The sequence below is a fragment of the Exophiala xenobiotica genome, assembly GCF_000835505.1.
Source record: "Exophiala xenobiotica strain CBS 118157 unplaced genomic scaffold supercont1.6, whole genome shotgun sequence".
In the NCBI taxonomy this organism is placed as follows: Eukaryota; Fungi; Ascomycota; class Eurotiomycetes; order Chaetothyriales; family Herpotrichiellaceae; genus Exophiala; species Exophiala xenobiotica.
In genome coordinates this window covers 3,528,342-3,554,201 of record NW_013562489.1, presented here as the reverse complement: position 1 = coordinate 3,554,201, position 25,860 = coordinate 3,528,342, and the positions used below count along the sequence as shown (strand labels likewise).

The 25,860-nt window shown below is 51.6% G+C and overlaps 10 protein-coding genes across 12 annotated transcripts; 3 read left to right on the top strand and 7 right to left on the bottom strand.

Moving 5' to 3' along the window:
• Positions 1-6: 6 nt before the first annotated feature.
• Positions 7-1,505, bottom strand: PV05_10597 (uncharacterized protein). The gene is made up of 2 exons (XM_013457054.1): positions 1,078-1,505; positions 7-1,020 (listed from the first exon to the last, which is right to left on the bottom strand). The coding sequence occupies exon 2, from the start codon at positions 687-689 to the stop codon at positions 126-128; it is 564 nt and encodes a 187-aa protein (XP_013312508.1). The 5' UTR covers positions 690-1,020; positions 1,078-1,505; the 3' UTR covers positions 7-125.
• A 115-nt stretch (positions 1,506-1,620) lies between these two features.
• PV05_10596 (uncharacterized protein) lies at positions 1,621-3,438 on the bottom strand. Its single transcript, XM_013457053.1, has one exon. The coding sequence runs from the start codon at positions 3,183-3,185 to the stop codon at positions 2,043-2,045; it is 1,143 nt and encodes a 380-aa protein (XP_013312507.1). The 5' UTR covers positions 3,186-3,438; the 3' UTR covers positions 1,621-2,042.
• Positions 3,439-3,481: 43 nt separating this feature from the next.
• Positions 3,482-6,623, bottom strand: PV05_10595 (uncharacterized protein). Its single transcript, XM_013457052.1, has one exon. The coding sequence runs from the start codon at positions 6,535-6,537 to the stop codon at positions 3,649-3,651; it is 2,889 nt and encodes a 962-aa protein (XP_013312506.1). The 5' UTR covers positions 6,538-6,623; the 3' UTR covers positions 3,482-3,648.
• A 111-nt stretch (positions 6,624-6,734) lies between these two features.
• On the top strand, positions 6,735-8,309 carry PV05_10594. Of its 2 annotated transcripts, XM_013457051.1 has the most exons (5): positions 6,735-6,861; positions 6,944-7,070; positions 7,154-7,407; positions 7,455-7,722; positions 7,773-8,309. In XM_013457051.1, exons 1-5 carry the CDS (start codon positions 6,802-6,804, stop codon positions 8,045-8,047), a joined length of 984 nt encoding a protein of 327 aa, XP_013312505.1. In that variant the 5' UTR covers positions 6,735-6,801; the 3' UTR covers positions 8,048-8,309. The 2 variants fall into 2 exon arrangements, with proteins under 2 accessions (XP_013312505.1, XP_013312504.1); XM_013457050.1 differs by having other exon boundaries at positions 6,944-7,407.
• Positions 8,310-8,715: 406 nt separating this feature from the next.
• PV05_10593 lies at positions 8,716-10,741 on the top strand. Of its 2 annotated transcripts, XM_013457049.1 has the most exons (4): positions 8,716-9,098; positions 9,157-9,197; positions 9,260-9,352; positions 9,444-10,741. In XM_013457049.1, the coding sequence occupies exons 1-4, from the start codon at positions 9,036-9,038 to the stop codon at positions 10,273-10,275; spliced, it is 1,029 nt and encodes a 342-aa protein (XP_013312503.1). In that variant the 5' UTR covers positions 8,716-9,035; the 3' UTR covers positions 10,276-10,741. The 2 variants fall into 2 exon arrangements, with proteins under 2 accessions (XP_013312503.1, XP_013312502.1); XM_013457048.1 differs by having other exon boundaries at positions 8,716-9,197.
• PV05_10592 (uncharacterized protein) lies at positions 10,633-13,385 on the bottom strand. The gene has a single exon (XM_013457047.1). It carries the CDS (start codon positions 13,351-13,353, stop codon positions 10,903-10,905), a length of 2,451 nt encoding a protein of 816 aa, XP_013312501.1. The 5' UTR covers positions 13,354-13,385; the 3' UTR covers positions 10,633-10,902.
• Positions 13,386-13,635: 250 nt separating this feature from the next.
• PV05_10591 (uncharacterized protein) lies at positions 13,636-15,154 on the top strand. Its single transcript, XM_013457046.1, has 2 exons — positions 13,636-14,091; positions 14,150-15,154. The coding sequence occupies exons 1-2, from the start codon at positions 13,841-13,843 to the stop codon at positions 14,808-14,810; spliced, it is 912 nt and encodes a 303-aa protein (XP_013312500.1). The 5' UTR covers positions 13,636-13,840; the 3' UTR covers positions 14,811-15,154.
• Positions 15,155-17,752: 2,598 nt separating this feature from the next.
• On the bottom strand, positions 17,753-18,703 carry PV05_10590 (uncharacterized protein; the record flags this gene model as incomplete). The annotated part of the gene is made up of 1 exon (XM_013457045.1): positions 17,753-18,703. The coding sequence occupies one exon, from the start codon at positions 18,701-18,703 to the stop codon at positions 17,753-17,755; it is 951 nt and encodes a 316-aa protein (XP_013312499.1).
• Positions 18,704-19,120: 417 nt separating this feature from the next.
• PV05_10589 (uncharacterized protein) lies at positions 19,121-20,442 on the bottom strand (the record flags this gene model as incomplete). The annotated part of the gene is made up of 3 exons (XM_013457044.1): positions 19,121-20,203; positions 20,253-20,325; positions 20,375-20,442. 3 exons carry the CDS (start codon positions 20,440-20,442, stop codon positions 19,121-19,123), a joined length of 1,224 nt encoding a protein of 407 aa, XP_013312498.1.
• Positions 20,443-21,880: 1,438 nt separating this feature from the next.
• Positions 21,881-25,111, bottom strand: PV05_10588 (uncharacterized protein). Its single transcript, XM_013457043.1, has one exon. It carries the CDS (start codon positions 25,075-25,077, stop codon positions 22,015-22,017), a length of 3,063 nt encoding a protein of 1,020 aa, XP_013312497.1. The 5' UTR covers positions 25,078-25,111; the 3' UTR covers positions 21,881-22,014.
• Positions 25,112-25,860: the final 749 nt, after the last annotated feature.

Sequence of the window (25,860 nt, the reverse complement as noted above, 5' to 3'; positions counted from 1 at the left end):
ACCCTTGTCCTGTTTCCCTTGCAATTGAAAAAACCACTACAGAGAAATGATATGGTCAACAATACCTGTGACTGAATACAGCGACCACTGACCACTCCTTTTTCTACCCAACGCACCACAGCTGGTCAGGCTGGACTGGTGTCCCCACAACAACTCGACAGGAAGCAGTAGCTACGTCCGCAGTCTCCTGCTGCCTCCACTGTTCCAGTATAGCCCAGCGATTCTGCTGCTCGAGCATCACATTTACGGGTAGCGAGGAATCTTGCAGACAAACGGTCACCGACTGTTCCGGCTGCCCCCTTATGGATGTCAACCACAACCCCAAGAGCAAATGTCTTCGTGTTCAGGTCTTGTTTTACTATGACGCCGAGTCGGTCACAGCCTTGCAGTGTATCTCTGAGTTTAGCCCATGCTGGCTGTCCATCGTCTTTAATTGTCCGCTGAGCAATCTGCAACAGGCTGGCCTTGCTGTGGTAAGTTTGTTCCCAATCTGCCCTCGAACAGGCTTGCCTTATCGAAGCCTGCCCTAGAAGGGAAATCCGAGAACCCTTGGTTGTCATATCCCAATACTGGTGAATCGTCTGTTCTGAGGTAAGGGATTTGGAGTGGCGCAAACACAGGGCTGGATACGGAGGGGAGGTGGTCCATCCTCGAACACTGAAGGATAGGATGGACACCTTCTCAGGCATACTAGAACAGGCCGGATATATGTGCACCAAGAGTAATGGGTTGGTATTGATGGTGGATCAATAGATTTGCCTGTCTCATGTCCGCACATGGCACTCTGCAGGCGCACTGCAGGCATATCCGTCGGTAGGCCATTTATCTCAGTTTGCAGAACTTCTCTTCAGGCAGCCACTGCAGCCTCATAACAAGTGATCCAATTAGACGTATTTCTAAGGTGCGTGCGGACGCTCGCATGCATGAGACACAGCCGCAGCCACCTCTAAAACAGTTGGAATCCGTGCTTCCGCTAAGTCGACATTGCACCGTGTATGCAGCATGGGCCTGCGATATGTGCTAGCGATTCATTTCGTTAGAATAGTTTGACGTAAGACAAGTCATTCGTAAACCCACAGGATTAGCTGTACGATACCGCGTGTGTTTAGGAATGCATGCAGGGCCATAAAGTCTAGACCTTGGAGCTGGAGGCAAGCGCTATCAGACCTGAGCGACCAGGAATGCACCTGCGGTTCTAGGCCTGGTGAAGCGAAGCGAAGAACCCGGTCAGGCTGAAGACTCGACAACGAGGTCGCCATTGTACCTGCGCTTTGTGAAGGACATCGCCGGAGGACAAGGTCTTCGCAGGAGGATTAGCGAAGTCTTGACAGGCTCGACAGGATATGAGACTCGATCTTCTAGAGCCCAACGCCGAGCAGTGGGAGATATTTCGACGATCTCCAAATGGACAAACAACAGGCCGGTGATTTAGCTACATGTCGAAACATCGGATACTTGAGAGCTGAGGCTCCTCGTACAGGTCATCGCGGGTTAGGGGAAAGAAGGGACAGAATTTGACGATGAATGCGATTATTTTCTAGCGAGTTGTCAAAAGGCTACTCACGCTCTATCTGGGCAGCAACATGCAACCAACGCTGATACCAAAATGGAAAAGCAAGATATCAAAAGAGGGAATTTCTAGCATTTGCGATTCGGATCGTATAGTCTTCATCTCGACATTCATTCATTATTGCTCACAATAGAAAACAGTCGCAGCATCAGCTGCTCTGTTCAGCACACCATGCTGGGTCATCAACCAGCTGTACCAAAAGCTCTGTAAGCATCCACGCTATCATGCCACGCTCCATTTGAACTCCAAACGCCAGTCACTGCTCTTATCTCCAGTGGGACTGATGGGGATAAGCCATTGTCGAGTGGCTGGCAACCATGACTCGGAGTGCGCTTCATGTGCTTGCCATGCACCGCCCGAAACGGCTCTTCTCTTGCTGACAGGCAACGCCGGCTCAGGTTGTGCTTAGTACCTGTTCACATCCTGCGAGTCCACACACTCTCTCCAACCGCTTCAATCCAGATCAAGTCTTTCATGACAGCGCTTCTTTAATCTTCGCTTTCTGGGCAGCAGTCAGAGAAGTCGGAAAATTGACCTTGACTTGCACGACAAAGTCTCCTCTTTCGCCTGGTTTCTTGCTGAGTGGCATACCAAGACCAGGGAATCTTTCTTCGTACCCAGGTTGAGTTGGCCCAGCACCTGATACGTTCAGTTGCTTCCCATCAATCGTTGTGACGGTCCGCTTCCAGCCAGTGAGAGCCTCCTTAAGATCCAGCTCGATGGTTGTTTTAAGGTCATCTCCATCCCTAGTGAGGGATGCGTGAGGCTTCTCCGTGACGATGAAATGTAAATCTTGAGTTCCACCCTCTTCCTGATCACCCACACCAGAGAACTTGATCTTGGAACCAGCTTTCAACCCAGGCTTGATGTCCATCTCCAAGATCTTATCCTCTGACGCCCGTTGTCCTTGAGCATTGAATGTCTTTCTCTTGATCTTCATTTTCTTGTGCGCACCCTTGTACAGATCTTCCAGGGTTACTGGTAATTGTCGTTCAACAACCGTGACTTCTGGTGTCTGGGGTCGTGGCTGTCTCCCACCAAACCCGCCGCCTCCGAAACCACTAGCGCTCCTTCTAGAGCCGCCTGCTCTACCACCAAAGCCACCACCCAGGAGATTGAAAATGTCCTCATCGTCAACACCACCACCACCGGCACCACCACCTGCTCCTCCAGCACCAGCGCGTGCAAAGCTGGAGAAGATGTCATTGGGATCTGAGAAGCTGAAGCCCGAACCACCATTAGTACTGAAATGGAAGGACCGGGTACCACCACCACCACCACCACCTGGCATGCCACCGAAACTGAAGCCACCAGGCATTCCTCCAAAGCCACCACCGGGCATGCCATCCATGCCCTCTGCACCTGGAGGTGGTGCTTGTCCTCCTCTTAGCAAGAATTCCAGGCCATATTGATCGTAAACCTTTCTCTTCTCAGGATCGGACAGGACCTCGTAGGCTTGTGAGACTTCCTTGAATTTTTCGGCAGCGTTGGGGTTGTCTTTGTTCTTGTCCGGGTGAAATTTCAGAGCAGCTTTTCGGTATGCTTTCTTGATTTCATCTTGCGTGGCAGTGGGGGAGATTGAGAGGGCGTCGTAGAGTTTTGTTTCTGCTACCATAGTGAATGATGTTGTCTATGATTGGGCGAATCGATTGGGTCAATGCGAGAAGTATTCTTGTGGTGGAAGAGATAAAGGGAAGAGTGGGAGGACTTAAGACGCGGAAGGACGAGGCTGTGTGACGGGAGGAAAGTGCCGGGGTGCGGCAATTAGTCGCGTCAAAGGGTTGGACAATGGAAGAATCGAGTGACTTCAATTCTGCAGTAGCTCGTAGCTGGTATGAAGCATTGAAGAGGAAAATGCAATGGAATGATCCAAACTGCGCAACAAGTGACCTGAGCCTGAGCCCGAACGATGTCATTGTCGGGTGGCCCACTCTTTTTGGAGGTTTCTAGATGCTTCTACTCTTTGGTTGGCTAGCCCGAGACATGAACCCTGAAAGCGACAGCCTCGTCAAGAACATCAAGAACATCAAGAACATCGAGACATCATCAATACCAATGTACATTCAATGGGATCTCAGTCACTGCTTCCATCTGCCCTCCACCGTCTTCTTCCTCACCAAAGGTCTGATCGCCATCACACCCACAGCAAGGGCAACCACGGTAAGCACAAGTTGCAGCTTATTGAAACCCTTCCCAAGCACATCAAACGCCATACTGGGCGTAATCTGAGTTCCAAACACATCATGTCCGTATGCAAATACCACACTGGTGCTTTCCAGTAAGCTTGGTGAAGCCATCACCTTCTTAATACCCATCACTTCCCTTGAATGGGTCAAGAACCACTTTGGGTCCAGCTCGAGGACTGGAGAATATCGCATGAGCCCTTCTTCCCGCTCCGTGCTTGTCGCATCACGATCAACCGGTCTTCGAGCATCCAGGACTTCGCGAGGAATGCCAATGATTGCATTCGAGTTCGGCAATGTTGCAAGCAGCTGTCTGCTGGTGATGCCTTGTATCGTTTGCGACACCGCCAGGTGGGAGATAGGTTCGGCGACGGTGAATGCTTGAGAGATGACGTGAGGTTGCACCCCAGCGTCGTGTGAAAAGGTCGAAAAGTTCGACCGAGCTGCCAATGCACCACGATCATTCGCGATTGACGATTCATAAAGCTCGGAAATGATAATCTGCGTTGACAAGGCCGAAGTTGCAGGATCTTGACTTGTGAATGAGTATGCATACCAGTTTTCAGATAAAACAGCAGGTATTTCCGATCCAGATAGGACCCCTTGATGAATCGAAGTGTGGAGAACGGCGCCAGTGACAGCATTGATCAGATACACCATCAAAGTGGTGTCGGACTGTGCAATCAGAAGCGCCACATTGGGCGACAAGTACTTGTAGAGTACAGATCTGTCTCCAAGTACTCTTCCGATAGAAGCAACTGGATCGTGTTCTGCTCGGGCCACGGCTTTGGTCACCTTCAACCCATTCTGAGGCTGTAGGACCCAAGTCTTCTCGACTGTCTGTCCAACAGTCCAACCGATTGCCTTTCCGTCCTCGTTGACAGTCACCACGACGTTGCCCTCGGACGGGTGGCTCGGAGAAAAGTCCGTGGCGGGACGTGGATTGCCACTGGAGTCAACCTTGATCGTTGCAGCTGCCGGGCTGCCCGGGATTCGCACCAAGTCGGCAATGGGGATAGTCCCTGGTTGATGCTCGATCAAGCTGCCTCGCGTGGCATTCAAGACTACAAGAGATCCGTCGGACAAATATGTTGACACTCTCCCATCAGTCACTGTGATCGATTTCATCTCGACGCCATCAGCAATGTGTGAAGAGAGATCCTCTTGCCATCTAAGAAGGCCACCATTCGATACATCAAGAGCAATCAATTCCTTCCGGGATGTGCCGACAACAACAACTTTTGAGCCGACAAGGTTTTTCCGTGCTATTGCTTCAGCGTCCGAAGATGGTTTAATGATTGCTGCTGGAAGAGATGCGAGAGAACTGGGCAGGGCTTGGAGATCAAGTAGATGTCGCTTCAGCCGATGCAAATATGCTGTCAAAGGATTGACAGATAGTTCAAGATCGAGTTCTTCTGCCAATGGATCTGGTCCTGCGTCCTCAACCCACGCAGCGATATTTGCGTAAGCAAGCATCTCCGGTCTCGCCCACTGCAGCTCTCCATTGCGAACCAGAGACCAGATCCCGTTGCTCGAGATCTCGGCGACCCGTACGGCGAAACTGGCTTTTCCCCGGCTCACAACTTCAGCAGTAGCATACAGAGGCCCGCTTCCGGCCGATACTTGAAACCCTGATCTATTCCAACGGCCAAGTTGCCCATGAGACTCGGAGGAATAGAGAAGAACCTCAGTGTCTGTGATCCGGACAAAATACACAGCTGCATTTGTGCTGGTTGCGGCAAATGCACTCTTCTCTGCAGTTGCTGGCAATGTGTAGGCTTTCTTCGCCTCGCCAGATTTGACGTCCACGTGGTAGACTTCCGCCCATTGTCGCGTCTTGCCTTGCACGTGAAGGAGGAAGTGAGTTGCCGCAGCAGGGTGGCACGGGTGATGCACGCTCACTCGGTCGATCTCCTCGCCTTTATCCTCTAAGGCTAATGTGACAACCTTTGAGCTTCCGAGAAGATTGAATTTGATGGACTTGAACGACTTCTCTGCTGACAGCAGGAAGGGGAAGCTCGAGCATGATGCTGCTGCGTAATGTCCCCCCATTCCCAGAGCCTCCGAGTCCACGGCGATGCTGGTCTGTTCGACCTCATGACCAGAAGCATTGTCCAAGGTAACGACTTTGGCCTTACTGCCAGCTAGTAGACCATGACTTTTTGAAACATAATATGTATGCTTTGAGGATGTTGCGATCGAAGTAGACGACCCTTCGGTGTGGCTTAAGTCAACATGTTGCCATGTAGGCCCGCTCCCGTCACCAGCAAGACGGAAGACCGTCGCATGCGCTGCAGAATGAGTTGGCACAGTCAAAACCACAACATCTTCAGAAGCACCAGTTGAACCCGAGTCCGTGGCTGGGACAGCCTGCACTCCTTGGATCCTTGTTCCATCTGGAACAGTATATTGCCAAACCAGTCTGCCGTCCAGAGCATTCCAGCATGCAACGGTCCTATCGTGACCACTTATTATCTGGCCGTCTCTTTCCGATGCAACCAAATATGAACTTGAGGAATTGTCGATTGGCTGGCCAGCCAGTGCTTGACGCCACAATAATGAACCATCTTTCGGATTGACAGCGCCTAAAACTGCCTTGTCGGATATTGTGTAGAGGAGAGAAGCGTTCGTGGAGGTGTGCGGTTTATGGAAGATGGTATTATGGGGTTGAGGTTCGCCTAAAAGTTCGTAGGAATAATCGATGTGAAAGGCATCATCGGCGAAGATTGCATTCGTAATTGCGAGGAAGGATGTCAGTATGGACAGAGCTCCATACAACCTCATCCTGAACCTCGGGGTGAGCTGTTGTTGGCGATGGCTGCTCGTGAGTTGAGTCTGGACATTTACTTGCCCGTGGATGAGGATAGAGTATGGACCAGAATGTCTCAGTCGCAACGAGGCAAGTGAGCCGAGACTGATAAGCTACTCGTGGTGTCGTGGCTACTGTACCAATACTTTCTGGCTTGCTACCTCTCTCTGACTTCCTCACTCCCCACCGATCTTCTGTATGGGAAGCTTTTGGCCTACTCGCAGGTGGACCTTTGCATCATGACCACAGAATCCAATAAAAGCTGGCCTCGCGAGGGCTACCGACCGGAGTGGCTGGCGGTAAGTTCATCATTCAGCCTTCCGCTGGGTGCCCTGTACCACTCGGTCTGTGCGTGGACTTGCAGATTGACAGGTCACACAGCTTGAAGATGCATCAGGGGGGAGATATGCCATGACTGGTAACTTTGCAGTTGATGTGCCGACCTATGATGCTGTCTTCGCGGCCTTCTCCAAACAATGGCCCGAACTCCCTGAAGAGATGAAAGTTTGTGAGTGAGTTTCACGCTGTGAAGTGTCAACTCCACCACCCTTGGTTGCCTCCAGTGCCTTCCCTGACGACAATTATCTCCAGGGGATGAAAAGACCGATAGCCAACATGGGGAGCTCGATGTCCGGATCTACAAACCAGCCTCGGACAAACCTCTACCTTTGATGATTTACTTTTCTGGAGGTGGATATATTGCCGGCAATCTTGATACTGAAGACGCTCACTGCCGTATCTTTGCTGCGAAAACGCCATGCTTGGTCATAAGCGTCAACTATCCGAAGGTTCCTTCGGTCAAGCTGGATGATATTATCAACCTTGGAACGCTAGCTGTACCTTGGGTCAGGCCTTTGCAAATTCGTCACTGGGACTTTGCTGACTTGACCAGTGCCGCGAAAAGGCTCAACACTTGGGCGATGATCCATCCAAGACTATTTTATGTGGAGGGTCTGCTGGCGCCTTCTTGTGTGCACAGGTAGCATACCGACTCATGTCGGAGGGAGACCATACAACCATCACCGGCTGTGTACTCTTGTTTGCAGTCGCTCTTCATTGGGAATATGATGGCAAGTACAAGCACATGTACACGGCGTGGGACGAGAACGGAAATGCTGGCACTCCTGTATTCGGGTTGGAACTTGCCAAATTCATCTGGTGTAAGTACTCAGCATCGGACCGAACGTGGGCTGGGGCTAATTCTGGGCAGCACATTACGATGTCGACTTCAGCAGTCCACGCCACTTCCCGCTTCTTGCAGACGATCTTTCGAAGTTTCCTCCATCCTATATCGTCACGGCAGAGAAAGATTGCTTCCGGGATGATGGAAAGCTCTTGGATTACCGACTACGGGAGAGCGGAGTGAGGAGCAAGCTCGACCACTATGAGGGTCTTCCTCATTATTTCCACGTCTTTCCTCAGCTCGCAGTTGCGCATGAGGCGATGGCCAAAGCGGTTGAGGGGGCCAGGTTCGTCCTGGAATAGCTGCGTTTGTACGGGTGAAGAAAGACTCAAATCTTCGAGCAGTCCTCTCCTTCCCCCACAAAGCAACGTGTACATGCAGCACCTTCAGCAAGCGCATGAACTTCATTCGTCCAAACACGCCGAAAGCAACGAAGCGAAGGCTTCGAGAGTGAATCGGAGCTTCATAGCCTCCGCTAGCCTCAATTCTTGCTTCGCGTACGGAGTAGTGTACGGTGTATAGCCAGTGTATAGCCAAACCATATGGCAGGACGCATGATTTTCAGATGAAGCCCGCTATACAGTATTGGGCGCGGTACCGGTCTGCTTCCTCGCACCAATCCCAGCAAGACAGCTCCCACAGTAGGTGGATGATCGTAGGTAAGGTTCAGCTAACGGGTGGGCTAGGAAAGTGCCTCTCTCTAGGTGTGACGCGTTCCCTAGACATCCCACTCAGACATACCTATTGGGTGCCTAATAGGTGCCTAGGTAGGTGGCATGGGCGACGGAGTAGTCTCCCGAGTCTCCTTGGCCTGGAACTAAAAGATGCTCTGGCGGCCATCAAAAATCATATTCGGTGCTGGGCGCCCGAGCGTTTCTTGTAGAAACATGAGAAGCCCGGCAAGACCCGCAAAAATAGTGGCCCTTCCACGGCTTCCATAACTAAACTTCCCACTTCGAGGGAGATCAAGGTTTTCTCTTTCCTTGTTCCCTTTGTCAATTCATTTTTTGCTCGAGACGTCGTCCTGCTGTTCAATCTTGCTCCAGGCGTCCAGAGTCTCCGTTGCTGACTGCCAGCAACAATCCAAAGGAGCGTGACGTGGGTTGTGGACCCATATCTGCAAACTGCAGTTCGCGCAAAGATCAATCTAGCGGGGCAAGGGGGGTTTCTGACGGACCTTGATCCCTGGCGCCTCGTGGCAAAGAGCGCGTCTTCATCGGTTGCTTGTGCTCGTCTTCTGTTTCCTCGAGACCTCTGTTGCGGTGGTTGAAGGCAGGGCTGCAGGACACAATGTCTCCTGAGGTAGAAGCCGTTGGTGAACAACAACATTCCAGGGCCATTGCCCCCGACCCTGTACGTCAATCGCTCTGATTTGGCCGTTGCGAGAGGAGCATTGACAGAGACTGTGTAGATGATCGAGGACGACGACGACCCCACATACGGTGATGATGCGTGAGTCTAGCTTACCTGCAAGTAAAGGAAGCCACACAGACAGCTAACATGTTCGATTGCAGTATGACTGAAACAACATCCATCTCGTCATGGATACGAGATTATCGTGTGGAAAATGGCCGGACTTATCACTCATTCAAGGATGGGAAGTACTGGTACGTCAGGTCTGTCTTGCAGAGCAAGAATACCACTTCTGGAGGACATTCCGTTATGGACTCCAGGCCGACACTGACTTGTCACTCCCAGGGGCTCCAACGACGAAGCAGCAAATGAACACCTAGATATCGGCCACAATCTATATACAAAATCACTCGGTGGCCGACTATTTCTCGCCCCCATCGATCCTAATCCCTCTCAGATCCTGGACCTAGGCACAGGTACTGGCTCATGGGCAATCGATGTCGCCGACACCTACCCTTCCGCCATTGTCATCGGCACCGACCTCTCACCCATCCAACCATCCTGGGTTCCACCCAACGTGCGCTTCGAAATCGACGACATGGAGTCCGACTGGACATGGCCGACAAACTCCTTCGACCTGATCCACATCCGCGGTCTGCACGGGACGATAACCGACTGGCCCGCACTGTACACACAATGTATGCGGGCCCTCAAACCCGGCGGCTGGCTGGAACAGGCCGAGTATTCTGCGCAATTTACCAGCGATGACAACACTGTCCCTCCGGACGGCGGCATTGCAGCCTGGAACCGCGTTGGGCCCGAGTGCCACAAGGTCCTCAATCGCGAACTGCAAGTCCTCGACGGCATGAAAGACCGCATGCTCACTGCGGGCTTCGAGTCCGTGATCGAGCACCGATTTAAATGGCCGATAGGACCGTGGCCCAAGAAGCCTGAGCTTAAGGAACTGGGCGCCTGGTCGCGTGCGCATATCGAGACCGGCCTGGAAAATTGGACATTGCGCCTGCTCACTAGCGTTCTCGGCTGGACGGCGGATGAGGTCAGGCTGCTATGCGCGAATGTCAGGCGCGAGATTAGGAATCCAAAAGTCCATGCTATTCAGCGGATGAATGTGGTTTATGGGCAGAAGCCCGGCGGGAAGATGTTTGCCAATACGTGACAGTCGACCGAGCGATTTGAGATTGTTTCGTTCCCGAGTGATTCATGACGGCCATGCGGACATGGATTATACCGATTTCAGGACGATCGGAATGGGGCGGTTTTCTTATCCTGAATGCGAGTCGAGTCCAGATCTTTAGGGGCGGGTTCATGAGACATGGTAACGACATGGAAGCAAGCATGAGGATACGGCGCCAGGTTTGGGTTTGCAGGCTTCAACATGCATTTGCGGACAGAAACGGCGAAGATTGGGAGGCTCAGGCTCTGTCCTGTGGAAATACCTGTTACACGGAAAGAGCATAAAAATGACGACTGGGGTTTACTAGGGATGTGACGTCCTGTAACGTCTTGTCATTCATGAACGGGTGGCGCACGTATAGCCAAAATGTTGTACATAGACATGAAGCAGCTAGCCTCATGCCTCAAAAGTCGTATTCATTACATGGCATAGCAAATTTTTGACCCAATCATGCCCCTTCTTTGACACAGCAGTCGTCAAAGATTGCCCTCGATCAGCGAGGACAACGGATATCGACACAAGGCCTTCCTGTTGAAGCGATCACAGGGCCTTTCTTCCTGTGGCGCCGCCTTCACAATCATTACTATTACTGCCTTGTCTCCCTTATCCTCAATGAACATGCGTCCAATTCCCACTCGGCCTAAACGAAATGGGCGTCTCTTCAGCTACAACGGCATCTTCTTCCGCTTTGGACGATCGCATCAGTTCCACAAGGTCTTGTATTTCCTCCTCGTCGAGGCCAATCCGCTTCACCACGTCGCGCATATCGGATTCCGCCTCTAGCATGTCCTTTTCGAGGTTGACCAGCTGCTGCATAAGGCTGAGCCTCTTCTCGCGAGCCTTCCTTGCCGTCGAGTCTTGCGGGATCCCGTCCAACTTCTCCCGGAGTTTTGTTGCTTGTTGTGTTGCCTTTTGCAGGTCGCGCTTGAGAAAACCGTACTTCTTGACGTCCCTCGGGCGAGGTGCTGGTTTCCCCTGCGCGGCCAATTTGTCTATCAGGTAATGATCTGGACTCAGAGGAACACGAGCCTGAGAAGCACCCGCGGCGTGCGTTTCTCGCGGAGATATTGAAACTCTTACGGATGTTGCAACAGGCGTCTGGCTCGTACTAGTATCTTTCTGCCGAGCTTCGTCATTACTTTTGGTTCTTTCTCCGCCTTGGTCAAGGACTCCAGGTCTCGGACGGCTTTGCTGAGGCGGTATCGCGAGCTCTCCAGATCGGTCGGATCCCTCCACCACATGTTGTCGCCATTCAGCCAAAGACCCGGACCATACGAACATAGCTCGGTCGGGGACGTTCTCCATTTTTGCGCGCGACGAGTTTCCGGCTTCAGGCCCGAACACGGAAATCGGCCTTAGAGATCCGCCATCGCTCCAGCATTCGAAAAATACAGGCGGATCTTGAAGAACGGCCCATGACCGGAAGTTCCGGGCCATAGTCTTGTGGACTCGAACTGCTTGCTTGGAATCTCCCACTTCCATAACGAGGAGTCTCGCCCCAACCGCTTTGAAAAGTCGTGTGAGTGGCCAATAGAACAGATCGCCAGAATGCACTGACGGCTCCTCATTGGGGACCAATGCTAGTTTCGGTTCAAATTTGCGGACACTGGACTCTGTCTTCCCACCGGCTGCATAGTCCTTTGGCGAGATGTAGGGTGGATTACAAACAATCACATCCCACGTCTCGTCTAAATTTTGTCCCGGTCGAGCACCAGGTCTGGAATTGAATACCTCACGAATGGTTCGTCCTTCGTCAATCTTTGCCAGGTTCAGTATGTCTTCCTTCATGAAGGACACGTCCGAGGCAGCGTCCGGGTGTAGCAGGTTCTTGGAAATGTTGTGTTGTAGATTTTCGTGGGCCACCTCGATGGCTCGCGGGCTCATATCAACACCGAGTATTTCCAAGTCATAATAAGACGGCCAGCGGTCTCTGCTAGTGATGTCTGGAATCGGTGGCTTGAGGATAGAATGAATAAGCAGTGCCATGCAGCCAGTCCCGGTGCAAAGGTCCAGAATTCTGACTTTTCTGCTGTTTTTGGATCCAGCTTGTTCAGCTGCGCGAACGGCCTCACCGATAGTACGGAGAAGAAGTCTCGCAACTTCTTCAGTGTAGACCTCAGTTTCCGGCCTGGGGATCAATACGCCACCGGGCGTTAAAATGTCCAGGCTTCCAAAAGGCTGGTTCCCGAGGATGTATTGAAGCGGCATACCTCGAGATCTATCTCCTACAGCTTTCGTCATGAGTTGACGAATCGACAAGTCGTCAGCTTCCGAATTCTGCAGATTGGACTCGGATTTGCCGTGCCGAGCACCATCGACTGTAGTAGAGTCGTCGCGCAAAAAATTGCTTGCTCTGGGTTCAGTTTTGGGCACGGGGAAGGTACTGTACGACATAGCAACCTCTCTCTCGCCGGTATCCTGAACATTGACCGCACGGCTTTGCGCATCGTCAACTCCAGGGTTAGTGATTCGGTTGGACTGTAATTGCATGTATTTCGGTACCTCAGATTCGAATCTGCGAACTCGTGGAGCTTTATGTGCCGAGTGTTTTCGGAAGCCTTGCGTCGATATGATCCTGTTAATGTACCCTGCAGTATGACCTGGGGTTGATTTTTTGTCTCCCACCCTGGACGTGGATTTGGCCTTCTTTTTCGCAGGTGATTTGGATTCCCTCCATGTCCACTTGGCTTTGGCGAGTGGACTATGCGACGTAGAGAAATTTCTTTCCGTGGGCATGCCATTGCCCTGGACGACGGACTTCGAACGCATTTGTCCATGATTTTGTACGAGGACTCCCTCCCGCAGAATATTCACCTCATGCCTGATCTCCCGACCTGGCAAATCTTGCTCCCCCGGGTCACCACTCGCACACTTGACATCAGGGTATTGGCCATGGTAAAGTCTGCGTTTTCGCGCGGCGACCGTTTCTCGAGCATAGTCTTCGAGCCAGCGAAGCTCGTTTCGAGCCGAAGGAAGATCGCGACAAACTCGAAGTAGGAGCGGCAGGAATGGATTCTCATGGGCAGCTCGGCGGATCAGAGCTGGAGGCAGGCGTGGCATCTGAGTTACATTGTCTACCCGCACGACCTGCGATATCTCGGAGACAATGAATAGCAGATGTTGGAACAGAATTTGGAGAATTCTGGAGGGAAAATGTACTGCAGTCAGACAGCTTTTTAGGCATAATTCCTGCGGATATCAAGGCGACGCTATTCTGTCAGACATTCTCAGACTCGCCTTTAGAAGATGCGCACTGATAAGTTTCTCCACCGCACTCATCTGCTCATCTGCTCATCTCCTCATCTGCTCATCTGAGTGCCTGCATAAAACAGTAGAAGACGTGTTGATCTATCGAATTAGTGCGCTCACACCCGTCGAACATCTCCGCCTGTAACTCCATACGAAGCAGATATAATGGATCATCCTCGTCATTCTGGCCTGCTTCTCAAACCTAAGCTCCAAGTTCCTGTTGGCTCTCTGGACCAGTCATCCTTGACTACCAGCACCAAATTCTTCTGTGTCATAGCCACCACAGTATTCTTGCAAAATGGGTAAAAAGGTCCTGGTCGGATATGGGGTCGATGTCGACGCCGTCAGTGGCTGGATCAACACACAGACTGGCATCAAGGCGGACGTGACTAACATTTCGCGTGGTGTCTTCGGCGCCACTGTTGGCGTAGACAGACTACTCAAGCTATTCAACAAGTACAGCATCAAAGCAAGCTGGTATGTTCCGGGGCATTCAATCGAGTCATTCCCTAAACAGATGGCCAAAGTCAGGGACGCAGGACATGAAATGTAAGTGGCCCTTGGGCTGTGTGTCACCGCTGTTTGCTGCTGACATGTGGTTGCCCAGCGGACTTCATGGCTATACCCACGAATTCGTGTCTCAATTATCCCCCCGGCAAGAGCGGGAGGTCCTGCAGAAATCTGTGGATGTCATCACTTCCTTCACTGGCAAGAAGCCGCGAGGGTGGACTGCTCCCGCTTGGACTCCTTCTCCCAGTACAGTCAAGCTGCTTGAAGAGTTTGGTCTGGAGTATGACCACTCTTTTATGCATCATGACTCCCAATTGTACTATTTGCCTTATCCACCAGAGTCGTGGAAGGAAACGGACTACAAGACGCTCTCGGCTAACGACTGGATGAGCCCAATGTCCACTCTCAAGCCATCATCAATTATCGAAGTCCCCGCCAATTGGCATGTTGACGATTGGCCGGCTTTCCAGCCATTACGGGGACAAGGCTCATCAGGATTTGTCGACCCGCATCAGATTGAAAGGTTTTGGCAGGAACAATTCGAGTTCTGTTACCGAGAATACGATCATTTCGTGTTTCCAATTAGCATTCACCCTCAGGTCAGTGGTAAGCCGCAGATTCTGATGATGCATGAGCGGTTGATCGAATGGATCAATCAGCATGAGGGAGTCGAGTGGTGCACGTTTGAAGACATGGCCAACAAGTTTAGAAAAGGCGAGATTCAGGGCGTCCAAGTCGAGGCAGGTGTCGACTTCTGATCCGGGAAGTGGCGAGATCCCTGCCTCCCAAGGACAGCTTGCGCCGTCTTTCATGGAAACAGTGCATGAGGGTTAGGCACGATGAGGAATTTTTTCGTTCCTTTGGCCTGAAAGCACGACGAAGAAAGTTGTTGCAGATTGTTGGGACACATGCCACAAGGACAAGACATGCATTGAGAAAAAGGCATAACTAATGTCTAGTGAGGATGGGTTTAGACAATATGCACTCCATGCGCATCTCTACCTATTCAGGTAGACCGCACTTGTACCTGGCGTCGAACATGCATTCAATAGTGCGTCCCCGTCTGCTGTGGCTGCCTTCCACCATTTCCATCCGGAGTCCCGGACCTGACTTCCCTGTCCAAGACGAGAATGGATTTCGGAAGGCGTCTTCCAGCTGCCAGCTTGCAGTTGGGCTCCGAGAAATGCTCACATCGTTCAGATCTTAACCATGTCGTGTCACCCACCCGGCATCACCAACAGTGCACAGCAGGATCGTTGGCAAACACAAAGACGAGGCAGATCCCAATAGCGATGGTGTCTGTGCGCACCTGAGGCAGAATTAGATCGTTATGCAGGCATCGCATGGAAGAAGAGGCGCAGAATGGGGCGGGGATTGGCGTTGTCAGCCTTCACCGCTTTTCTGGACCTCACTTTCTTCTTTACAACATCCTCTACTGGATGCCCAACAATCAATCTTCTGCAAGACCGGCTACACCGATATTCTTCTTCTCGTTTCCCCACAACGTTGAATCAGGCACCATGTCGGCGTCCAACAGTTCCGGCTGCACAATTTCTCCTACCGGCGTCAAATAGCTTCGATTTTGGGCCCACCAGGTCAGACCCAGTATAACACCGATATTCTGGTTCCGATTCTGATTCAACAGATGCCTTGTCCTGACCTTGCATGGTGCACTGCATCGCATGGCAGGGGAAACGCTAAGTCTTCTGTTTTCGCTCTGGACTGGGCGTCCTGACTACGGCACCAAACCGCCACGGAGTCACCGCATTTCCTGACAGCTGACACAACTTGGATCTCCCAGAGGATATCTGCTTCGGGCCAAATATGCGTGAGACGGTAAGATGCATTACGTCTGATTTGATGGCTCATGCTACACACCTCGCCTTATCCAACCCTCGTACACCGAATCCGAATGACTGGGGCATAAATGCTACTAGATCTATATATCACTCCTTTTCGTCCCATTCTGCCCTGAGACCACTGTCACATCTCATCCATCGTTTTCTCATTCAGTCTATTGTCTTGACCTACCATCAGGGAGCATCGACAGGGAAACGCGAACTCCCACTGTTCAGCAGACTTCGGAGCTCGGCTTAAACATCGCTATGGAACCTCCTATCAACATGGGACGAGGCCACTATGACGTTGCCGGGGTTCTCAAACCGATGGGTCCTCAAAGGCCATCTACAAAGTGAACAAATCAAGCCGAGAGGCCATCGGAGTCCGTCAGGTACGGGTTGCCACGCTTGCGGTTCGGCAGCCCACAGTCTGTTGCCCTTTCATGGGCTTCCGTGCTCGATGCCCTCGTTCTCGACTTCGATCAATTCGAGTCCTATCACCCTCCAACTCTGTCAATCAGATCTTCTCCATCCAATATAATAACGACAACGTGACCCAAAATACAACATACGACCACTCTAACAGCTCAAAATTACGACCTTCCACGACCCTCTCCACACAATCCAAATCATTTCAGTGTCATACGCCCCATCATTAGGGTCAATTGTCGGACTCCAACAGTACACCGCTACAGCTCTCACGCAATCACCTGGACCCAGCAACGTACTGCCCGGGTCTTACCTGTCTCTTCGATGCATGACGGAATACTTGCGCAGTCATAGTCAGCAAAAGGCAAGATCATGTGACGGGCTTCCCTGCCTGTGAGACGGACAATGAGACCTTACCTTGTGACTACGGCCACGACTCCAACTTGGCTTCAACTTGGACTTGGACTTTGGACTTTGGACTCAAGATGCTCTACAAGACCCATTTCACCGATAGGATGGTTAGATATCGTGCGTTGTGATGGTTGCATGTCGTACAACGCAGAACGTATGTAGCAGCGCCTCGAACCAGCTGAGCTGTCTCGCAGCCTCTCAAAATTGTTCACCACAATATTTTTGACACCTGGACCGCGCAATGATACTATTTTCTGCCAGGGCCAAGAAAAAGGAGCTGAAGCTGCAAACGACTGTTACTCGCAACGAAGTCGCGGGAGGTCAAGAGCTGAAGGTTACTACTACCTTACCTTATGTAGGGCCAGGCTCACTAGGCTGTAGGATGACATAACAACGCCGTGCATTCTTGCATCGCCCTACGGAGACTCCGTGTGCTAATCTCAGCCTCAACTTCTTTCTTTCTTTTTCGCTAATGCTTTGCTCTGCTTCGCTTCGCTCCGCAACAGTCGAGTTTGTTCATCGATCATTGCTTCTTGGAGCCTACTACGTATCTTTTCCGAGTTTCGAATCTTTCCAGCTACTAGTATACTAAGTTAGTATGTGGCATCCAGTTGGACAGAAACGATCGCTGGCTGAAGTTCTTCTTGAATGTCCATAGATAAGACTTGGTCGGGAAACAAAAGAAAAAGAAAAGCTCGCCATCGGTATTCCATACGGAGTAGACATGTCCATTTTTCTACGAGACCGTTAGGAGTACACTAGTCCTCTGAAACACTGTAAATTGTACTCCGTAGTCCGATTTGATTTCCAGGTCCCAGCTACTCAGTACAAAACGCCACAACCATGCTAAATGGGGTATCATGTCTATAGATCAAAAAAAGATAGTTGTCCTCTCGAGACATCGTGGTGCAAATCGAGGATATCCGGGGCAAAGGACATCATAGATGGCAGATGGCAGACGGCAGCTCGCAACTCGCAGAGAGTGAACGTACACCTGAAAGAAAAGCGAAGAAAGGCGCCGCTCAAGTCCTCTCCAACCTCGCAATCTCACTCTTCAACACCGCCATCACACTATCGGCCGCAGCCTCGATCTTTGTCCGTTCCACATGTGTCGCCTGGCCCAGCACCCAGGCACTAACATCGTCTTTCTCTCGTGATTGAGGCCGACCAATTCCGATGCCGATTTTGATGAACCGATCACCCATTGAGGGCAGCATGCTCGCGGATTTGAGTGACGACTGTATCGATTTGATTCCGTTGTGGCCCTTGGGGCTGGTCTCGCCTCGGCGCAGTTTGATCGTGCCGATCGACGACTCAAGCTCGTCGTGCAAAATAACCAACGCAGTAACAACGTCGGAGTCCGGAGACGCAGAATGTAGGGTGTTGAACTGTTTCCACGCCTTGATCGTGCCGGCGCCCGAAACGTTCATCAGGCTGGCGCTCTGCCAGAGTGTATATTCGGGACTGCCGCGGTCGGAGCCCAAGCTCGCACTGCCTGACCCGAGGACTTTACTTCGTGAAAGTGGAGGGAAGTTCATGTGTGCAGCCAACGTCTTCAACAACAGGTGTCCGGCCGAGTGTCGCGTGGTGTGATACGGAGGTGGATTGCCGATGGATGCAATCAGCAGTCGTACCTGGCGGGCAGGTGAGGGAGGCATTGCCGGAGCAAAGGGTCTGGGTTTACGGATCCTTAGAGGAGAAGGAATGATCGGAGAGAGAGGACCGTCGCTCCGTTCGGTCGTGGGAGGAGTGGTGGATATTATTGGATTGACCGGCCGTCGTTTAACATGTTGTTTTCGAGGAAATTGTGAATCGACAACGGGTATTGGATTCAGCAATATCGAAAGGTCTTGCTCGACAGGTTCTGCCCAGGAAATGCCTTTCTCTGGGTCGTGGTATTGGACGTAACTGTTTTGCGTCTGCGCTTCGCTGCGCCTGCGCTGGTGCGACCGTGCTGGGTTGGAGTTAGCCATGGCCGCGTTTGATTTTCTTGTGCGCCGACGATGGAAGTGAAGGGCATACAAGCTGTACTTACCTCGAAATGAGTGTCGAAGAGTTGGGCTTTAAATGAACAAGAGTCTTTGTATGACTGGGAGCGACAATGAATTACAAAGAGCTCTGCGTCATTTTTCCGGTGAGAAAGGGCAAAGAATGAGTCAGCCACTCTCAGCCTCGCCGTTTTCAGCCACGAACCCACGTGATCATCGTACTTGGCGGGGGTACACAAGTCGTCGAGTGTGTTTTCAACACTCGTGTCCAGGCGATATCAAATGTTTTGACATAGACTGATCCTCAATCCAAGCTTATGTCCAAGGATGTGGATGTCGAGTCCAGCTCGGGCGCCCTCCACGCGAGGAAAGTAAGTGGAATGCGTGTTCGATCATCAACCATCAACCATCATACCGCCGCTGTGTGACATCCAGCTTTCCGATATCTTCTTCATCGTCGTCCAGAGGGTACAGGCGATCCAGTGTCCAATCAGACGTGGGTGACTGTGACGGCTTTTGCGTGGATCCAACGCTACTATTGCTGGTCGAAATTCCTGCTATCTCGACATCGGTCTCTTTGTCCTTGATCGCCGCGCCAGAGTCCCAAGGCTTTGTCGCTGCCTCTTCCGGATTGTTGTGTATATTATGTTTCTTGTGCAATGTCGAATGTTTCCAGGAAAAGTTGCCCGAAGCTTGATCTGGCTGACTCACTTGTCTGGAGCGCGGTTGGCTGCCCAAAGGTATCGCTCCAGCACTGGTACCTTGTAGCTCCCTGGGACGACCCTCTTGCATTCGATCCGAGCTCGAGTCACCAAAGAAGGATCGGAGGTTGAAGGCTCTTCTTATCAAGGCCCAACTGTACGGCATGTTGCTGACAATCATGGCTGTGCTGGCCTCTCGACAATACCAGTATACCCATTCCGAGCTGTATGGGTGCTTAAAGCTTGCAACTTTGCTCAATATAGCGCATACCATGGTGAAGATACCCAAGCTGAACGGGAAGACCAGGAGAAGTTTCCGTTTGAACTCTAGGTGGGTCGTGAGAAAAAGGGGCAAGGGTATCGAGAGAATGAGGACATCGCTTGTCAAATTGAAGACCAGGTTCATGATGAGATGGTGCAGCGCCGTCGTGCATTGCGTGTTGTCGGTTGGGGTTTGCCAGTAATCATGAAATGGTCGACACCAGACTGCGAAGTAGAAGATCTCCATAACGACGTAGGTGATCACGACGTACGCTGCAGCACATTTGACAACCATTCCTTGTCTCAGATTTTGTGTAAGGCGCCAATAGAGCAGCAACAAACATACTTTTGTTCCCCATTGTATCGCGCACATGCATTGCTCGACGAGAAGCACGGTTTTGGCACCCCATGTTCTTTTGTTGATTTCGTGTGGTGTCAAGTCGACAGGATGGGCGGGATCAATGAGATTGGTGGATACAGTCAGGTCGATGTTCAGGAATACGATGAGGATGGTGTACAGGCACTGTAACTCTTAATATCAGGAGCGCAGTATAGGGAGGATATGCGCTCACGGTCAGAAAGACCATCAAAAAGTCCTCCACCTGCAGTCGTAAGAATGACTTGAAATGTAGTAGTCTTGCGACCCTACAGACAGATCAGCAATCGCCAGAGTCGACTCGAAGACTAGACATACACGCGTGCGACGACTGTGCATATTGCGACGGAATACCATATCCACGATTCGACTCGAAAGGCTGTCATGGTCGTGCGATTTGGCCGGGACTTTTGCAATGACGAAACTATTGGACTCGATCTGCATCCAGCCGCCGGCGTAATGGATCGCGTAGATGTCGCAAAGATTTTGCGCTGATGAACATGACTAGCACAGGATCAAGTCGCATGAGCGATGCTGAAGGATATTGGAACAGTCGCAGCGAGGGCAGGTAGCGTGAAGGTCAACAACAGTTTCACCTATCCAGACCTTTGTCTGAAGAAGAAACCATGCTGATAAGGACTCGAGCTAGAAGTTGTCATCGAGTCCGCCAACCCTGCCCCTCAGCAATTGTGGGTGACTTTAGCCTGGAAAAGGGGGGGACACGGGATGCTGACGATCGCTGGAGAAGCTGAAATTTCAGAGGCGATCGAGCTGATTTGACTGCAGAGGACCTCCATATCAGCGTCCGTATCCCGGGCTAGCAAGAGGTTTCCGAGGCCAACCCAAGGCAGGTCAAGGGACTAAAGGCGCCACGGGCCACGCCAAAGTGTTGCGGTAAATCTGAATTTCCTGGCATAGGCCAAGTTTGGAACGGATAAAGCTCAACACTTTTTGAGAGAAAGCATTTATCACACTTTGGGAGCTTACAGGCGCAAGAAGTAAATGTTATGTGGACCTTTATCACAGCACCAGCTGAGCCATTGGAAGGTATTGGTGTGAGCAGAGTTTTGTGCGTGTTAAGTTCAGGTAGGTCTCCCTGTTAAGCCTGTCCAAGCCTGTCCAAGCCTATCGAGCTTTGGACAGGGACATGATGGGACCCATGGCTCCGGATCCTGCAGGCGAGGACGGGCTGGTGAGGCTAGAACTCAATCCGGAGTGGCAGAACCTGATTGCGGCCGTCACGTCCTGCCTAGCATGAGCTGGGGGCCAAAGACTTGGTCATGGAGTGATTAGAGGCTTCCTCGTCGACTTCTGCATCTTCACGGTCCTTGCCTCCTTATCACATAAATTAACGGTCACCGTATATTCAGCCCAACTTCATCTTTCTCCTGATCGCAATTTCGGTTCTCGGTATCCTCCTTGCGAGACGCTTGGACATCCGAATCCGAGCCAGTCGACCGGTACCGGGCATTCCACCACGTGGTGATATTGCGATCTGTTGAGGCACGGGCCTCGATCATGCTCTGCACAGACAATCTCACACAGACCAAGAGATGCGATGACCATGGAGCGATCTCCGAGGGATCATTGACGGAGTTCAGACCGAAGCTACTAGTAGCAAGACTGACATCGATGATAACGGTAATTTACATGGTTTCGAATAGTAAGTCTGAGAAAACACTATTGGTAGTACTGGTCAGATCACATATTGACTTGATTATTATGTTTACATTATGAATATATACCTATTATCCGTATTCGCGTTTCCAATGAATGGGGGGTATCATAAAATCTAATGTGCTCATCAATCCTGGCCGTGAAGCCTGTCAATATCCCAAATGAATGGATCCTTCACTCATGCCATGTATGTGCTGTTTTGCTTTTTGCCGTCAAAATGCCCTCGTATATGAATGAGTCACCCAAGGACTCCAGAAAGCCCGGAGAAAAGAGAACATATGTTAGCCTGTAGAGCTTCTCAGTTTCCTGTTCGCACCAGCTTGCATCTTTCGTATAGCTTCACGGTGAAGGTCCTGCATTTCAGGTCTCCTCATGACTTGGTCCATTGCATACTGTCTCCGCTGCTGTTCGTGGCGTTGAAACTCCTCCATGCGTCGTCGGTTGTCGAGGTCCGCTTTCATTCGAGCTCTGCCAGTTTCCGCCGCGGTTACTTCAATGCTATCACGCGAGGCTCGCTGCTGTTGGGACAACCGCCAATCTGCAAGAAGGGATGCGCGTTTCGCAGCTTCCTGCCTGGGATCGCGTGCCGGCTGCTGCAACTCGTATGAGTCCATTCGCGTACTGGTACCAGATCCAGATCGATGATACTGTTGGCTCGCCGGTCTGCCGGACTGCGCAATATCGTACGCGCTGCCGTATGGGCTTGCAGGACCATGAGCTGAATATGGTCTTGTTCCGTCTGATCCCACACTCGTGGCGGAAGGCCGTCGAGTAGGCATCATATAAGGCGAGCCTGCGGAAGCACGACGACCAGCGGATTGTGGTGCTGCAAATTGAGCAGGCACGTTCTCGACGATAGGGGTGATGGCAAGAGAAGTAGCCACCGAAGTGTTGAAGCTACCACGATTGCCCTTGTTACCTGACACCTTGTAAGATTGCGTCGATGGAGACCTGGAAGGTGTTTTCATTGCGCTGCGACGTCGCTCCCGCTCCTGGTCAGAAAATGATCTCTGAGTGGTCGTTGATTTTGATGCAATGCCAACGCCGGCATTACTCGCTCTCACTGAAGGCGGTATCAGCCCTGCAGGCAGGCTTTGAGCTGAGGCTTCGTTGGGTGCCGCCACCTGTGTCGGAAGCTCTTCGTCGACGCCTTCTATGGTTTCCGGCTCATCATATATGGGGGCCTCGGCGGAGGTGATATGCTTTGCCCATTCATTCGTTCGATATGACAGGACAACATTGGAAATTTGACTCGGTACTTGTGCCAGAGCCGTTCTGGTCAGAGATTCAGCACTAGAATCCGTCACTTCCGATCCTTGAGACTGAGCTGCTCCGGATTTGCTCTGCTCTATTTCGCTTCTACCTTCGTCCTGGGCAAGGATCTTGAGGCTCTCGCGAAAGTCTCCCGAGCTAGCGGTGGCACTTGCTGGCGATGATATATCCAAGTGGGATTCAGTGTCTCCTGTCTCAAAATATCCCAAGCGGGAAGGCACCGATATTTTCCTCGTGTCAAACATGATTTCCGAAAGGTCACCGCCTTCAGATAATGCTGGCGAGATCACGATGTCTGGCGTCTGGAGTGTTTTGTGCTCGGCATCACCGTGCAGTAAGCCCACGTTGAGTTCCTCATTGTCTCCACCTACCGTCGCCGCTGCTGAAGATGCTCTGCTATGAGGCCTGCCGACATCAACAAGGCGTTCTTGCGACCCCGAGGCAACCGAAGTATACCCCGGACTCAGACGTTTTGTGAGTCCAGAAATCGACTGGGCAGACCGCCTCTTCAGCTTTGGAAACTCTACGCCACTGTCTGGCTGACTGATACCTGAGTCACCGTCATCGCCTTCGATCACTGGGTTGAGCGTGCTGGGGGACCTGGAGAGATCCCCACTGCTTTTGAGATCATCGGACGATTTTCCTCGCTCAAGAGCTTGGAGAGCCCTCTGCCGTTCGGCGGAAGCCACGTTGTCGGTGTCTTCTTCCGCTTCTGGTATCATGTCGACAGTGACAGCGCTTTGCCGTTTACTCTTGGAGCCATAGCCTGAATGATTTCGTTGAAGACCCAAGGCATTCATTTCTAGATTCTCTGTGGATGCAGACGGCGTGGGTCGTTGGACCGCGACCACGGAGACGGTGGAATATCGCTTGTCGGAATGGGCGTTCTGCCATAGGAGGGTGTTTCGCTTGCTTTGAAGCCGGTCGCCGTACTGTCTCTCCCAGGCCGCCTTTTCTCGCTCATTTTGACGTTCAAGATGTCGTCCCAATGCTGCCTCGACAGCTTGTTTCTGCTGATCGTCTTCTTGCTGCACCTCTGCTTCCGTTCTTTGCTTGGATCTGATGACTTTCCATAACTTGATCTGGGACAGAAGGCCAATGATCGTACAGATCACAACCACCGCGATCTCGACTTTGATACCTTTCGTCAGAGGGTACGTATTCGTATTTAGGGGAAACAGGTTGTCATTGAGATTCCAGAGGTAGAACCAGTATTCCTTCATCCCAGCCTTTGTGAAGCAGTCAAGTCCAAGCACGAAAGCGGTGGAGCCACCAAATGCAGTCGATCCGATCAACGCGTATGGTCTGGTGTAGATCGTCCAGGAAAGAGCCCATGCTACCAAGCAAAAGACACCGATGAAAGCTCCTTTCCCGCCGGAGCTGGTGACAAGACCTCCAGGCTGGAGTGTGAGCAACCACATGCTGAAACAGAATCCTCCCAAGAGGCATCCAAAACCTTCTGTGATCTCCTTGAAGATGAGAGCTCCTCCACCGAATACGGCTCCAGTCATGACTATGGCCACGAAAAATCCTCCTTGGACTGCATCGCTAACTGGAGGACTCATCACGTAGTCGACCAAAGCTGAAGTCGCAACACTGGCCAGGAACCCACAGGACAAGAAGATCTGGATCCCCCTGCTTTTGACACCGATGAGAGCATAGACTGCCCCCAAGATGATAAGGAAAACTCCTGCAATTCCCAGCGCAGGAGTAATCCTAGGTTCAAGAGGGAGCTCATCGCCATCCTTTACACTTGCACTGGCGGTTGGGTTGGTGGCAGTGACAGGATTTGTTGGTTTGGCCGATTCAGTCGTCGACGAACGCTCCGCGGTGGATGATGGTGATGTAGAGTGTGCAGTCGGTGGCTCAGATGATGCTGCTGCTGACGTCGGAGAGCTGCTCTCTGTTGAGATTGCCTCCGTGGGAGAACTTGGAGAGTCCGTCGTCAAGGTTGGGAAGCTCGCATCGGTCGTGTCTTGTCGCTTTTGTAGATGTGATCCATCAAGGCGACCAGCGACGACAGATAGTTTGCAGCTCAGAAGCGTAAAGACGACAATACGAGCTAGTCGCATTTTGACTTGTCCAGACAGTCGAAGAGACCAGGCTGGAGCTTTGGTTATGCAGGAGGCCGACACAATTCCACTGCATTAACAAGACGTCCGATTGTTACACGTCCACGTCGGCTTGCGCCGTTTCCCAGGAAGGGCTGTACATCAACGGAGCTTTTGACAGGCAGCTTGAAGCAGGGAAAATAGGCAAAGATTGACCAAACAAAACGTGCAATTGATGGAAAAAGCTTGAGAAGCTATCAAAAAGAAGCTCTCACCTCCCCATTCTACATCGTAACGCACAAAATGCGACTACAGATTTGCCGGGCAACATGGATACGACTTACTTCCGAAGTGCTGCAAAACTGGGATCCAAGCCTTAAAGCTGGGGGCCTGTCCAGCAAAGAGCTGATCCAATGATGTGAGGAAGCAAGCCACCTGGGCCTTGAATGCACCTTTCTGGACATGACGAGCCCGAAAAGCAAGCGAGAACAAGCGGAAAGGAAACGTGCAAGTTAGTGTCCGGAGGAGAGGCCCGCTAATGGTGAGGTGTTGCAAGGGTGCAGGATGAGCGGCAGGACATGGGGGAAATTTGGTTGGAATCAGGACTGTGGTCGATCGGCAGTACGTGGACGGCAGTGATTGATGCGCCAGTCCGCCGGACAAGTGATAGGCACCACCTATTTTCGTCCAACATGAGGTCGACCTGCATGCTGTCCGCAGGAAGACGGCACAAAAATGGGCGGCTGTATTTTCCATGTGCACGCCTGTGCTATGGAGGATAGAGCAGGTGTTTCTGAACTCTCC